We start from the raw sequence: 16269 nt of genomic DNA on the forward strand, positions 1-16269 counted from the left end.
GAATCGCTGTTTGTCCATCCAAATGGTGATGGAAGAATTGCATATTCTGCGTGAAATCGTTACTGAGTGGTCCCACCATATTCTCCCGATATGGCCCCACCGGATTTCTTTCCTTTTCCAAAACTGAAATCTGCACTGAAAGGGCACAGATTTCCCAACATTTCACACATCCAAGCTGCTGTGACGAAGGAACTTGGAGCAGTACAAAAAGTGGACTTTTCCAGAAGTTTCCAACAGTTCTACGAACATTGTCAACGGTGCATTGTATCAGAGAGGGCCTACTTTGAAGGCCTGGAAGGTATGTATGTTGGAATATTTCTTGCTGTCTGATTTCTGTGACCATTCACCAAACTTTCTGGTCACACCTTGCATTCATTCTGATTTGTTTGTGGGGCAGCCAGAGCAATCAATAAGCAGTCAATCCTGCACTCATCCTGACTTGATTGCAGGGTCTTGACACATCATCCCAGCTGTCATTCGTTCATCCCACACTTTGCATTTCCCTGTAACCCTCCATATTTCAAGAAGTCTGTTTTATTAAAACAAAAGGTGGACTTGTCGCTCTAGCGCAGGGTTTCCCAAACATGGGTTTCCAGTTGTTCTTGGACTACAACTCCCATTATCCCTAGCTAGCGGGACCAGTGGTGGGGGATAATGGGACTTGTAGTCCACAAACAGCTGGAGACCCAAGTCTGGGAAATGCCGCTCTAGATTGACAGAGCCACTGAAAAGTGCAAATCTAACATTCTGGGATTTGATTGGACTCTCTTCTGCAAAATTCAGCCTGGAAGCAACCTTAGTTGGATACAACCCAAAGGAGTTAAATAAACTGGCAATGGAATAAATATAGGAAAACCAGCTGTTGTGGTGATAATTCAGATGGGAGTTATGTTTATGGGCTCAGGTCAGCTTACAAATGCTTCCTTCCTTTCCTCACATTCTCCCTCTAGATCAGAGGAAGAGAACAGGCAGTAACAGCAAGAGAAGCAGCATGAGGACATCTACTAGGGCCTGGGTCTCAGTTGGTGTCTGACATTGCCAGCAGTTGACCTCAGGCCCTGAACGTGTCACAGAATTGCTATGCATCAACCTGATTCCTAAGGGTTAGAATTGGTGTTATGGGTACCCTAGAGTGCACAAGTCAAAGCAGCCATAACAGGCACATCCCCACAATAACGTACAAGGGAGGATATTCGTGTAGCGGTTTTTACTGCGGTTCATGGGGAGGTCAGCTGCAAAGTGTGGGATATCCAGCCCAATCAGCTTCAGTTCCTGTAGAAGACACAAAATAAAATGCCGTCATTAAGATAACCCATCTGTCTTCAACCTACAAGTAGGTCACACCCAAACCAAGATGGAAGTCGTAGTCTAAAAGATGGTGGATATAATTCAACATGATGGGTGAAATTCAACATCACACTCTTCCAGTTGCTTCCATCTGCACAAGCAATTCAGTTGGCCAAACAGAACAATCCCCCTATCCTGTTCTGGGGGTTCTCCTGCCCCACCCGAGTCAATTTCATGGGTGTGGGGGGAGCACAGGAGAGGAGAGGGGTAAAAAAGTCCCATTGCACTAGCAAAAATTGCACTTTTGCAGGGCTTCTGTTGACAAGGCGGGATATTCCTAAATTTTACTTGGCGTATACCCACTGAAATTAATGGGCATGGCTAAGTTAGGTTATTGACTTCAATGGGTCTACTCTGAGTAAACCTTACTTGACCACCACTACTGAATGGATACTGTTAATGGAAAATAAATTGCTGCTCAGATGGAGGGGGACAAAGATGGCAAAGCCATCTTGAAAGCTGAATGCTTTCTGTGCCATTTAACGAACTGCAAGCCATAAGCTATTCAGATAGTCCTTGTTCTGGTTCCCTATCAAGCCAAGGCTGAAGCGGGGTCTATGGATTGCATAAGATGAGGCAACAGAATTCCAAGTAGAACTACTTTAGACAACAAGGGAGTGTGTTTGGACGTGTTGTTTTAATGCTTCCCCATCTAACAAACCTCCTGGCATGAAATAAACTAGCACATCAATGAAAAGGAATGTAAAAAACATTACCTGCTAGATTTCTTCATGCAGGGGGATTTAAAGAAAATGTAGGCAAGCTTCTAAAAATGTAATCTGCCACCTCCACTCTGCCGTGTCAATGACGTGCTTTGAGCCAGTGTAGTGTAGTGGTTAGAGCGCTGGTTCAAATCCCTGCGTAGCCATGAAACTCACTGGGTGACCTGGGACTGGCCACAGCCTCTAGTCTACTTCAAAGGGTGGTTGTGAGGTTAAAACGGGGAGGAAGGGAACCCTACATATGACCTTCATATCCTTGGAGGAAAAGTGGGATATGAATGTGATAAATGATGAAAGCGCCGCCAATTCACTCTCTGTCATTCCATTCTGCGCAATTTGCTGAGTTACGTCTAGCAAGCTAATATCCGCGTCAGGACATACCTCAAACTGCAGAGAGAATTTGTAATCGGAATCTTTCGCCATATCTTTGATGTAGCTGTCAAAATCATCCAGCTGGACGGGGCTTTGAAAACAAAGATATAGCATGTAACAAGCGAAACAGAAGGGGGAAACCAGATAAGATATTCATAAGCTAAGAAAGAGAAAGAAAGAAAGAGGCTGGATGAATAAAAATAGATCCATCCCTTGGTGCCTAAAGAAAAGTAGCTTTGGAGCAGGGAAAACCCCCTTGAAGAGGGCATTCCAAAGCAGAGGGGGCAGAATTCAAAAAAACCTCACTGAATAAAGAAGCCTTTCCAAACCCGGTGCTCTCCAGATATAAAGGTAAAGGGACCCCTGACCATTAGGTCCAGCCGTGGCCGACTCCGGGGTTGCGGCGCTCATCTCGCTTTAGTGGCCGAGGGAGCTGGCGTACAGCTTCCAGGTCATGTGGCCAGCAGGACTAAGCCGCTTCTGGCGAACCAGAGCAGCACATGGAAACGCCGTTTACCTTCCTGCCGGAGTGGTACCTATTTATCTACTTGCACTTTGACGTGCTTTCGAACTGTTAGGTTGGCAGGAGCAGGGACCGAGCGACAGGAGCTCAACCCGTGACGGGGATTTGAACTGCTGACCTTCTGATCAGCAAGTCCTAGGCTCTGTGGTTTAACCCACAGCGCCACCCGCATCTCTAGATATAGGAAAGGCTAAAACTGAGTGACAGAAGGGCTCAGGCTGAGTCCAACACCCAGCATTTCCAGGAAGGATTGGGAATGACCCCTGTCCAAAAACCTGAAGAGTCACTGCCAGCCAGTGTAGAAATGATGGTTAACATGTGTGGTTTCTTCATGGTTAATAAACCATGGTTAAGCAGCTGGGCCAGGTTCAGGTGGTGGTTTATAACCATGGCTTAGAGTTATGTGCCAACCAGACTTCCTATGAGTTCCTTTCACATTTTCTGCAGTTCCCATAATGCTCAGCGGCCCCAGCTAATGCTAATTCTATTTATTAAAAAGTACATTTTAAATGCGAAGATACATTTAACGTCAGGTCTAATTTATTTTTCTATTTCTAGGGATGAAGAAAATACACACCGTCAAATCTTGTGAGGTTTCTTAGGAGGCTGACTTAGAAAGTGCCAACATTTAAAACTGAAGCTGAAAATATCCAGCTCTCCCTTCCGTTTAAAAAAGCACAAAACCTCTAAATGTCACCCACATGTGCAAATATCTAATACTATAGCATCGGACATCAAATTATGAATTTGTAGTAGCACTCAAGAGGCTGACATGATCTAGCAAACCACAGCTGACATTTCACAGCATCAGAAATGGCCACAATCAATATCTGCCAGTATCTGACAATGGACTTGCAACAGCATTTAGTGATATTTGTACTAATGGTTTCATTCTTCCCAACTATAAGCACCCTGCTGACAGACAGACGGAGAAACTGTGAACCACTGATGTCAAATTTTGACTCTGAAACTGGAATGTCAAATGTTCATGTCAAAATCTAAAGGGTAAAAATCTGAAAACCATCCAGATTTTTTATTTCCCACAATTTTGTCTCAGCTCTGTAAGCCTTTGTGTCAGGAAATCAGTAACAGAACTATAAAAAAAGCCCATATTGTCCTTGATCCAGCTAAAGTGAGGCCTGCAGATAAAGTGGCAAAACTGTGTCTGGACTATACCACTTGACATTTCAGGAAGGGGCTCACATGGTTAAATCACCGGTGTTCGCTGTTGTTGCTTTCAGTTTGCAAATGATACATAATTATTACACACACACCACAATTTGCATTGGGCTTCCTTTCCATTGAAATAATCGGGGTTGAATAATGTAACAACACCACAATTTACATAATGTATGTAATGGCTTACGTAAATGATGTAAGTTTCATAAATTTCACCTCATTGGACAGAAAGAGGAATAATGTAATTTTTGGCAGAACATGAACTGCAGCAGACTGGAAACAGTGCTGCAGGCAACAAATATAGAGCAGAATGAAAATTTATGCCTTCTTACATATCTAGTTCCAAAACAGGTTCACCACCTCACTGGTCTTGGGGCTTAGTTGTTACTTTCAATGGAACACAGACAAGAATAACTTTAACTGGATCAGGGCCACTGTGGAAACTTGCCTTAAGTTGTTATATTTATACTCTGAATAATGAAGAAGAGGCAAACAACTTTATATCGCCTGATTATTCATGTTCCAATTAGCAAATAGTGAAGCATATATACACATTCCCCCCATTTCCTTGAAGCAGCAAACCCTAAGGAACTTGTCTCTTATCAGCAGTTAATTACTCCTGTTTACCTGTTAGCATTAATGATCCAGTGCATAATTAGCAACTGCCATTAGAGCGCTGTGCTGAGAGGGGAACGGCACTGATAACACATACGTTGCTGAGATTTTTCGCATTTTGTCATTGTTAATGAAAGGCAAACCCTGTCAGGACTGTAAACTTGAGATAATTGATCTTTCCCTAATGCCTAATTTTCTGCCAGCCAGGAACATTTTTATCGTGCAATATCTGTGGCGAAGATTAAGCAGGCACATACAATTTTGTTTTGCTTAAATGTAATAGTCAGTGACATATTTGGGTTTTGAGGACCCTCGGGCAGGAAAACCCAGAAGCAGCATCAGAGCTGAGGGGCCTGTTTAGCCCCCAGTGGCTGGAGCTGCTAGCTTTGCTTCCCCCAGTGCAGCGTCTGAGAAGTTCCACCACCCTGTGGCATTGTGGGTAAAATAAAAATGGCAGGACGATTTGTCAGCAAAGATACCTGGTGAGTCCTTCACCTACTTTTACACCCTAGAGACTCTTCTCATCATTGGACATTGGTTTAAATTGATTTGTATGTTTAAATTAAGACAAGATGGTTACTGTATTCTTTATGTGAGCCGAAGAATACCCCACCACCACCATGAGACCCCAGGAAACTACCAAACATAGTTGGACTCCAGTTCACATCAGCCAGCGGTGGTCAGGGATGATGGGAGTTGTAGTCTCGCAGCCAGAGGGCCAGAGATTCCCCATACCTGGCTCTGATAGTTGGACCCATAAAGGGACCCCTGACCATTAGGTCCAGTCGTGGCCAACTCTGGGGTTGCGGCGCTCATCTCGCTTTATTGGCCAAGGGAGCCGGCGTACAGCTTCCGGGTCATGTGGCCAGCATGACTAAGCCGCTTCTGGCGAACCAGAGCAGCGCACGGAAACGCCGTTTACCTTCCCACCAAAGTGGTACCTATTTATCTACTTGCACTTTGACGTGCTTTTGAACTGCTAGGTTGGCAGAAGCAGGGACCGAGCAGGGAGCTCACCCTGTTGCAGGGATTCGAACTGCCAACCTTCTGATTGGCAAGCCCTAGGCTCTGTGGTTTAACCCACAGCGCCACCCGTGTCCCAGTTAGACCAATAGTCTGATTCAATATATAGGAGTTCCATACGGCATAAGAATTAGCAAAGGGGGGACTTGGTCCCTTTTCACTTCAGTGATAGATGTTTGTAAGGCAGGGGTAGTGAACCTCAGGCCCAAAGTCCAGTTATATAAATTTAATCAATCAATTAATCAATTAAACGTGGCCCTCCAGACCTGTATTGAGCTCTCAGGACACTGTCTAAGTCAGAGCCCCTTCCAGACCCTATTTTCCAGGGACAATCTCAGATTTACAGAAACTGTCCTGGTTTCTGATTTGATATTGGAATGTCCCACCTTTCCTTAGGACGACCCTATTTTCATCGGAGAAATGTTGGAAGTTATGGAGTTATACCACTCCCCCTGAGCCAAGGAGATAAGTAGCTATACAACCTTTAGAAGACATCTGAAGGCAGCTCTGTATAGGGAAGGTTTTTTTTTTAATTTTTAATGTTTTCTTATGTTTTTATATAGGTTGGAAGCCATCCAGAGCGGCCGAAGCAGCACAGTCAGATTGGTGGGGTATAAACAAACAAACAAACAAGCAAGCAAAGGATTGGCAAGTGTGTGTGTGTGTGTGTGTGTGTGTGTGTGTGTAGCAAACCACTGAGTTTTGTGTGGCTGCACCACAGTCTACTGCCTGAGCCTCATCCATTGCTCCTCCCACTTTTGCTTCTGGCCCTGCTCACACTTGCATGTGGCCCCCAGAATGTGTCACAGGATGAAATATGGTCCTTGGGGTTAAAAAGGGTTTCCTGCCCCTGTTGAGAAGAGATGCATGAAGGCAACAATGACATTTCCATTAAGTGTTTACAAAATGGACATACTTGGTCAGTTTCCTCTTCTTCAGTCCATTTTTACTCCTGAAAGAGAAAGAGAATGCTGAGGTTACCTTTTGACAGCCATTTTCTGGATGACGACAGAGTTAATCAAATGCCGTGAAATAAATCTGCTAACACACACTTGAGGACACACAACGTGGTAAGAAATGATTTCTAAACCACTTCACCTTGGTTCATGTCCAGGTAAAGGAACAAGACCTTAAATAAAAATGGAACCAAGAGAGATATGCAAGATGAGCGTCTAGTAGGGACCCGGTTTATTAAAGGAGCTATTGCAATAACGACAGCTGCTGTAAACCAGATGTTCGGAGAACCACCAGTTAGGAGAACTGCCCCGAAGGCACATTTTAACAAGGCTTTCATAGTGTCTTTCAAACACAATACATCATTAGCTTATAGAATGCATACATCAAGAGAGGTCACGGGTCAAGGGGTTTGCACACGGCAAACATATTTAGTTCATTTGTGTAACTGTATGATTAAAATTGGGCAGATCTTAAAAGCATGCTAGTTAATTGGGGGGGAGGGGAGAGAACCATTGCCCTTTTGGAACAGGCTCTTGTATAATGAGCATATAACCTGAAAGGACATTTGCTTTCCTATAAAGAAACTGCTGAATACTAGCCACATCAGGGGTGGGTGAAAGCTTAGCCATATCTCACTGATTATATGCAAAGTATGCAGGGTTTATTCATTCATTCAATATCCTGCCCTTTCCCCCCATAGCAGCCCAGGGCAGCAAATCTATCAATAATAAAACATTTATTTTTAACTTTGTAAAAACAGTTTACAGATTTCCAAAACCAGGTATCTTAGGCTTTCCAAGAACAGTGCGTTTAGGCCATCAAATCTCCAAGTAAACAGGGATGTTTACTGCCACTGAAAAGGCTGTCATGGGTCAATGCCAACCAAGGAGCCCCCAGTTGGCACCCCCCTGTTGGCACCAGTATCCAGCGACATTGTCCCATTCATGGAAGGGCTTGCCCATCCCTCTCACCTCACTGTGTGTGCCCCAGATTTGCTCTTTGGGAGAAGTTCCGCAGTGCAAGTGGAAGTCCTTCTGCAAACAGAACAGCTTTGTCTGATACAACCCTGAAGTTTCTTGGGCATGGCTAGACAGAGTTCTGTGCAACGCCCCCCCCCCCCAATTTCCTCCCCACCCAATCATAAAATGGGTGCAAGGGGCAAAGTCTCCTCTTGTTTCCATATTTCAAGAGTTGAACTCCATTTTAACGCCGAGAACATATTCAACATAGATTTGAGCAAACCTAGCAGGAAATGAAAACTTTTTGGTTACAGTCGAGGAAGAAGCAAGCTGTTTGATGCAGACTTACCAAGGGTTAATATAAAACGCCAAGAGATAATCAGTCCATAGGCAGGAAGGCAACAGAGTTAGGAAAGCAAAGACACTCCTACGCCTGTGAGTATTAATAGATAATATGCAGAGAGATTAACAATTGAAGTCAGGAGGATTAGTATGACAAGCAAGAGATCAATAGGTCACATGTTAAAATCTAGACAGACAGCCTGGAAGAAGAGGTAGGGGTGTTAGAGGCCCTAGCTAAGACCATGGGCATAGTCAAGGCTATATAATGAAAAAGAGGAATTGATCCCTATTTTCTGGGATGCAGCAACCAACTACACTGCGTGGAGTAAACCAGCTACTCCCCACACTATTCACACTCAGTCGTATCCCTTTTTAAACCTCCCCAGGGACCCTCTTGCCACCCCCAGAGGCTCAAGTAAATTCATAGCATTGGGCTGCTGCATTTGGGGTTCCTTGTTAGCGTAACTCCAGCTTGGATCATTAATTAGCTAGAGCGTTTGATCTTCCGCCTTTGGTGCCGTATCAAAGAAGCCCCCCGAAAAGAGGATTAATGATTGCTGCGGAGGGCTCTCTGCTTCTGGGAGCTCAAAGAGGGAATAAAGGTTGATTTCCGCTTAGTTCATTAGCTGCACCAATATTTACAGGGCCTGCTGGTGGCTTTCATTCAGTATGGGAAGTTTTTATCATCAAAAGACTTTCTTCGGAGCCATATCAAATCAATTTTGCCAGTTGCGCCAGCCGGCTGCACCTCATAAAATCCACAAAATACCTTCACGTCTGCCTGCTCCCCATACCAGCCCTTTAACTGATTGGCCCATGGTCTTGGGGTTTTCCACTGTTTGGGGAAAGCACATGCCTCACATGGTGATATCCGGGGTATCATCTGCACATCACGGTAAGCCTAAGCTGGTTACCAGATGAGCTAATCAAAGAATCAGTAACCACCCGAGGGCACTCACAATTCAGAATAGGAGATGAGAGAGTATATAATATAATATAATATAGGGATGCGGGTGGCGCTGTGGGTTAAACCACAGAGCCTAGGACTTGCCGATCAGAAGGTCGGCGGTTCGAATCCCTGTAATGGGGTGAGCTCCCGCTGCTCGGTCCCAGCTCCTGCCAACGTAGCAGTTCGAAAGCACCTCAAAGTGCAAGTAGATAAATAGGTACCACTCCGGCGGGAAGGTAAACGGCGTTTCCGTGTGCTGCTCTGGTTTGCCAGAAGCGGCTTAGTCATGCTGGCCACATGACCCGGAAGCTGTGCGCCTCAGCCAATAAAGTTGTGCTCCCTCAGCCAATAAAGCGAGATGAGCGCTGCAACCCCAGAGTCGGCCACAACTGGACCTAATGGTCAGGGGTCCCTTTACCTTAATATAATATAATAATATTCTGAACTGATTTTTTCAAATCACTTGCATTTCAAGGTTACCAGGATTGCTCAAACATGAGGGATCTCAAAGGAGCTTGCAACCACAACTGTTCCTCCTCAGCCCTCTAGAGTGGGCTACTGGTTTAGATTTAATACGACAGGAACAGAGGAAGATGCTGTAGACCAAGTCTGCCCTTTGGTCTACACTGTCTGCACTGATTGGCAGCAGCTCTCCCGGAGTTCAGACTGGGGATGTGAGGATACCCAGAGCTTACAGGGTTAACAGGTCAGAGGGAAATGACATCCTGTCACTGGGGGGGGTGTTTGCATCTTTGTTATGTGAACGTTTCTGTTTTGGCTGCGACAGGAGAAGCATCATGCCTTCGCTCTCTCCTGGTTGTTGTTTTGCTGCTGTACAATAAAGCTTCGTAGAATAGAAGCTGTTGCACGAGAGTTTTACTGCATGGCTGAGATTCCTTCCACACAGGCACACCGCCTGAATTTGGGGGACCTTCTGCATGCAAAGCAGGTGTTCTATCACTGAGCTACAGTCCTTGCCTAGGATTCTGGATTTCAGAGAAGCGGTAGCTAGCAGGAGGTATTCATAAACTGAGAAGAAGGAGGAAGCATCTCAATAGACATGTTTAGGGTTTCATGACATGACCCTAAGCACGTTTATGTTGTACTGGCTGAAAGACTTGGAGGGAACTTCCAAAGGTATTTGTGGGTCTAAATAGGTTTTAAATTAATAAGTCATTGAAGAGAAAGCCAACCAGGTCTCACTGCCTTGCTCTCAGTCTCTCTCTCAGTCAATATTTATAGAAAGACAGAAGAGGTCCCAAGGGCCATCTAGTCCAACCCCCTTGATTATCATTTGGGAGACACCAGGCTTGGTATACAAAACACCAGCAGTGGGGAAGAAATGGGTTTCATGGGTGAACAAGAGCATTAACTGTTGATCCCTTAAGCATTTTTCTCATTGCAGAACTCATTGCAGATTCATTGACCAGATTTTCTGGGCTTTTTATTGCTATGGGAGATTATATGTCCAGGGGAAGAAAAAGCAGCATTTGTCTTCCCTGACTCACATAACCAGATGCTTGAGCATTGCAGTTTCTCAGTGGAAATAGCTAAGGATGAAAGGCATGACCTCAATCAAATGAAATGAAATGCTTGAAGAGGTCAAAGAGGAGGGGGAAGGAGTGCTATAGGTGTACTGTACTGTTTTGTTGTATGGGCAGCCTTGGGAAGAATTTTGTTCTTGAATTTATTTAGATAATGAATAAATAGTTTTTTCAGTGCCATGTGGTCTCTGGAAGGCTGTGGGGGAGGGAAAGGAACCTTTTGTCTGAAAAAGGACCCTCTGTTCTAAGGCTGCTTCCCAGAGGCGATGTGACTGCAAATAAAGGGACTGGTGACCTCCTGCTTCCAAAAAAAATTAAAAAATTGTCCAGTAGCACCTTAGAGAACTAAGTTTTTTTAAAATAATCTTTTTCAAGATTTGTTTTATTTATTTTTATTTATTTTGGGGGAAGAATGGGGTAAAAATCATACAGATGAATAAATAATATAAAATGTACGTCCTATTTAAAATGTGGGATCCAACTGTTAACGTTTGAATTGCAATATCTTTCTCACAGCAAACATTATTTAGAGTTAGGGCCAAAAAAACCCCAATACACATCAAGAGAAGTAGCCAGGCAAATGTAAGGGCATCGCTTTGGGCATCGCTTACCAGTTATATGGCAGTTTTCCATCTCTCTCCAATGAAGCGAAGTTCACAAAGGTTCCAGCTCCACATTCCCTGGTATTGGAAGAAGACCTCAAGTGATTATTGGTAGATCGGCCTCTGTCTCTCTCACTATCTTTTATCTGTCCTGGATCTGTCTTTTCCTTCTCTCCTTCTTACTAGATCAATAAATTTGTCCATGACTAAAATACACCCCCACTGAACACAGCGAGGCTGACTTCTGACTAAGCATGGTTAAGCGCCCAACCAGACAGAGCAAGAGAGAGCAGAATCTCTCAAATTCTTCCCCTTCACAGTAGAGGGTTTCCCAAACATGGGTCCCCAGCTGTTTTTGGACTACAACTCCCATCCTCCCTAGCTAGCAGGACCAGGGATCATGGGGATTGCAGTCCAAAAACAGCTGGAGACCAAAGTTTAGGAAGCCATGTCCCAATGGAATAGAGAACTGAGCCTTCCCTCCCCAGCAATTGCAAAATTGGTTAACAGAACAATTAAGAGTCAGCAGATCTGACTGCAACCTTTGGTAGCCGGCAATATTTCTCCTCTGTTCTGTAACATCTGCATTTGAGCAAAATCAAGGAGGAGAATTGCGTTTATTGCCAGGTCATGGAACAGAAAAAATATGGTGAGCATCACCTGGAGAACAGCTGTAGCTATAAATAAGAGCCAAGCAGACATAATCCAATTTAAAAGAGCTCTGCTATTCCAAGTGCACATGTTTCACCTGAAATGTGTACAGTACATCAAATACATCCCATTTAATAAAACACCATGTCTGCAGGAGAACCAATTAACACCCCCCTTTTTCCTCTCTCAAAGTGATGCTTTGAAATGCAATTACATACCTTGTTAACCTTGAAAGGAAAGAGGAAATTATTTTTATGCACAGTGTGCATGGAAATTGTAAGGAAATAGGGAGTCTTAATCCTTCTGCAAGGCTTTCATTGATAGGTGTTTGCAGAATGAATCAGTGATGGGATTAACTTGGCAACCAGGATGAGGACAAAGGGTGGGAGTTTCAGGAGTGGCGAAGGTCATGCAAACAAGGTTGCTGCGGTGGTGATGGAATCACCAATTGCTTATTAGTTAATTCATTTGGATATGTGTAAGTAAGGGAACCACTTGCTGCTTATCACTTAAGAGATGAACATATTGCAGGAGAATACCTGGTTTATCTGTGGTACATCCATACAGAACCATAGAATTTTAGATTTGAAAGGAGCCCTAGGAGGTCAGCTCATCCAATTCCTTTCTGCCCGTGTCAGGTTCAGCCCAATCCAAATCTGGAATCTGAGGTCTTCTGAACCTAGACATTCCAACCGCAAGACTGGAGGTCTCCACACAAACTGCCTAGCTTGTCTGGGCAGCCCAAGACCTCCTTACACACTGCTCAGGCTTGCGTCCCAGGGAGGTCACTTGTGTACTGCTAACACAGTGATTTGACTTCACCCCCAGAGGCGTACAACCTAGAGTTGCTGGGGACTGAAATTCTGCATGCCTAGCAGATGCTCTCTCATTGAGTTGCAATCCTATTGAGCTCCTTCAACTGTTCCTCATAGAGCATGGTTCATCATGATATAAATTATGGGTCTCGTAAGAACATTAGAAGAGTCTTGCTGGACCAGGCCAATGGTCCATCTACTCCAGCATCCTGTTCTCACAGTGGCCAACCAGATGTCTGTGGAAAGCTCCAAAGCAGGACGTGATCACAAGAGCCCTCTCCTGGCATCCAGAGGCATACTGCCTCCAAGGTGGAGGTCGAACATCGACATCATTGCTAGAAGCCACTGAGCTTTGGGGAAAATTCTCCATGAATTTGTCCAATCCCCTTTAAAAGATATCCCAGTTGGTGGTCATCACCACTCATTGTGTAAGCGATAGGCAGTGACCCAAGTCCCTAGTTCAGCAAGGCACACGGTTGCTTCATTCGCCATTTAGGAACCATCACTGGCATTAGAAGTCAAAGCTGACCTACCTGGCCATTTGCAGGTGTTTTCTCCGAAGGACCACAAGAGTGACCAGCAGCAGGCCTATCAAAAGGATGCTCAAGATGGCTAGGACAGAGATGACCACCACATTGGGATTCATCTCTGTAACTGAAAATGCAAGGAGGAGGAGCCAGGTTAAGGAACGATACCAAGACATGCAAAGGAAAAGACAACAATCCTGAATTATTTCTGCATATAATAGTTTCTCAGAGAGCACTTCCGCAATGACTACAGGGGTCCTTTAAAAAATGATGACAAAAAATGATGGGCAATTGACCAAAAAATGCAAATGGTGTACTCTCTGTTTCCTGGTGGGCAAAATGTAATAATAAGCTCAACAACTGACAATTTCATGCCCATTAATGCTACCCCAAAAGGTAGCATCTGACTAATAACTCAATGCTTAGGAATGTACATTTTGCCTAATATGGTCTTCTGCCACATCTCAATCTTAGACTTGGAGGGACCACGAGGGTCATCGAATCTAACCCTTTGCAATGTAGAAATCTTCTGAGAACCTTTTGGGGAGTATTTTCCACAGGTCCTTGCCCTATGGTCATCTTTTTGGGGAGAGGGGGAGAGAAATGGGTGAAGTGAGTGACGAATCAAAGGAATTCTGCTCACCCATTGTGGAGACAGCAATGAAGGTGGGGATGCTGGGGCTGTTGTGGCTGAAGGTGGTCACACTGCAGTTGTAGGACGTGGCAGGCAAGAGGCTGGAGATGGTCACTACGTGCGAAGAGACCGTAACAGGCTCCTAAATGTAGGGGGGAGGCAAGGAAAGAGTTTGTGGTTAGTGATCACTCCAATTATTACATGCCTCCCCCACAAGCAAATGCAGGCTAAACTCCTGTATGTGCTTAGAAACATAGAATTGGAGAAGACCCCAAGGGTCATGCGGTTCCATCCCCTGCAATGCAGAAATCTCCACTGAGCATTCATGACAGATGCCGGGTGGCTTACCAGAAAGCAAGCCCCATTGAACGCTGAGGGTCTTAATTCTGAGTAGACATTATTATTGCTGCATTATTCACTTTATTTGTTATTCCATCCTTAGTATATTATTATCCTATCACCTTGCGCCTTTTAATATGCAAAAGTTTAAAAGGCACAAGCAGATAGGATAATAATATATCAAGGATAAAGTGATTAACGCAACAATAACAAAAATAATAGAAGGTAAAGAAGATGACACATGGGTGCAGGGAAGTACTGGGCTGTGGGGGAGGGAGGTGAAGGGATTAATTGAAATTATTAAAGATTCGTATAGGATTTAAGAGATTTAAATTTTCATAAAGATTCTATAACGAAAGCAGCAAGCAGCAAGAAATATCAAGTAAAGGTATCAGAGAGGAGATCAGTATAAATGAAAACATGAGATTTATGGTTTTGTTACATATGATTTTATTTTGGAGTTGTTTGTTGTAAAGAATGTACTGTATATTATGTGAATAAAATAATACAGGATTTGAAACTGGGGGGGGGGGGGTTCTGAATAGACAAGAATGGAATCCTCTATGAAGAGAGGGTGCAATGCTTGGGGCTTCTTAGTTTTGGGAGGGGGGAGAGCAAGTAACAGTGGACATGATAAGGTGTATAAAATGAAAGTGTGGAGAAAGTTGTTTTAAGAATTTTAAATATAGAATAAATATTCATAAATGCACACATATCTAAATATATGAACCATGTGTCTGAAAGAATACAAGAGAGCAACCCTGAAGCCATTTTGACTCTCCCAATGACCTCAAATATTCCTCTGCAGTATGGGAGGCAAATAGGGAAAGCCTTCCCATTGCCTTTTCACTTACAAATCCTGTCTTAAGGGAGTATTTGTGTAGGAATAGGGTAAGCCTGTGACCTGGATTCAGGAGCTAAATTATTAACCCATTACAAAAGAATGGCCAGGCTGCCCAGGTTAAATGCAATCAACAACCATTATCAGGTATCCTAGCAGACAGGATTTCTGCTGCAGATGGCCTCCTATGATGTATGTATGATGATTCTGGGGTGGTCTCTGGCTAAGGGGATTGGGCAATGTCAAAAGTCTTTAAAGGTGCTTGCACACTTTTGTTCAAGGTCCCATTCAACAGAAAAATAAATATCTGCCTTGCTTTCCACTGGATCTTGCCTCCATCCATTCTTCTCTGACCAATCATCGACTTAGGGGACTCAGAGTTGGGCAGCAAAAGCCAAAACCCAATTTTTACATCAAAATGGACAGGGAGAGGTTTTTCTCACTGTCTAGAAGTCCAGGTGATCCAATGAAGTTGAAAGTTGGATGATTCAAGACGGGCAAAAGCAAGCACTTCTTCACACGTGGCTAAACTCTGGGATTCCTACCACAAGAGATTGTGATGGCCAGCCAACACCGTTCCACTTAAAGGATAGGTTTGCGAGTGTTGAAACTCCAGCTTTGCATGGAAAACCACACCATTCAGACCTCTACATATTTGTACTTAGGTCCTCATTTTGGATAACTTATATCCTGGCCTTTGCACAAGCCGCAAAGTGATTGCAAGAAAAACAAATGAGATTAAAAGAACATATCAAATCCGACAAATATTGTCACCCTTAAAAACAGCAGCACAGCAACTGGCTAAACTACAGTTATGGGTAGCAGCAGTGTGGGGCAGCAACAAAGCATTCTCAAGCTGTACAGTCCTGGGAAGGCTGTAACATGTAATCAGTCTTTAACATCAGCAGTCAGGAGCGCTTCAGCCCTGTTTTTGAGTTTGTTTGAAACTTAAACAGCTTATCTCGTATTCCTTTGTAAGTTTTTCTCAAAACCTTTTTTGTAAACTTAGGTAAGCGTTTCAGCCCTGCTCTTGAGTTTGCTGGAAATCATTTAAGGTTTATAATGTTCTCTTAAATAGGGCTATGTTTAAAACTTGTCATTGAGGTTTTTATACCTTTTTTGTAAACTCAAGGAAGCGGTTCAGCCCTGCTCTTGAGTTTGTTTGATATCACTTAAAATCATTTAAGGTTTATAAAATTCTTTATTTCTGTCTGAGGAAACTGATTAGTTCAGTGAAATGAATTTTGTAGCCAGCATCTCGTAAAGTCTTTGTTTAATTCTAGGTTAATTTTTCCTTAAATTTTTGATTTTTGTTATTTAATTTAATT

General features: G+C 43.7%; 1 protein-coding gene across 3 annotated transcripts in view; it reads right to left on the reverse strand.

The window, feature by feature from the left end:
• Positions 1-16269, reverse strand: part of PTPRO (protein tyrosine phosphatase receptor type O) — a 126560-nt gene that overhangs the window by 21033 nt on the left and 89258 nt on the right. For 2 of the 3 annotated variants that reach the window (XM_083461037.1, XM_083461038.1), the window contains exons 14-20: positions 13771-13903; positions 13134-13254; positions 11144-11212; positions 8047-8130; positions 6698-6733; positions 2451-2532; positions 1182-1272 (exon numbers count right to left, since the gene is read on the reverse strand). In XM_083461037.1, the coding sequence (XP_083317163.1) occupies positions 1182-1272; positions 2451-2532; positions 6698-6733; positions 8047-8130; positions 11144-11212; positions 13134-13254; positions 13771-13903 (616 nt within the window). The remainder of the gene's footprint in view (positions 1-1181; positions 1273-2450; positions 2533-6697; positions 6734-8046; positions 8131-11143; positions 11213-13133; positions 13255-13770; positions 13904-16269) is intronic. The other variant, XM_083461039.1, reaches the window with a different exon arrangement.

The sequence above is a fragment of the Podarcis liolepis genome, assembly GCF_965112155.1.
Source record: "Podarcis liolepis genome assembly, chromosome: 10".
Classification (NCBI taxonomy): Eukaryota; Metazoa; Chordata; class Lepidosauria; order Squamata; family Lacertidae; genus Podarcis; species Podarcis liolepis.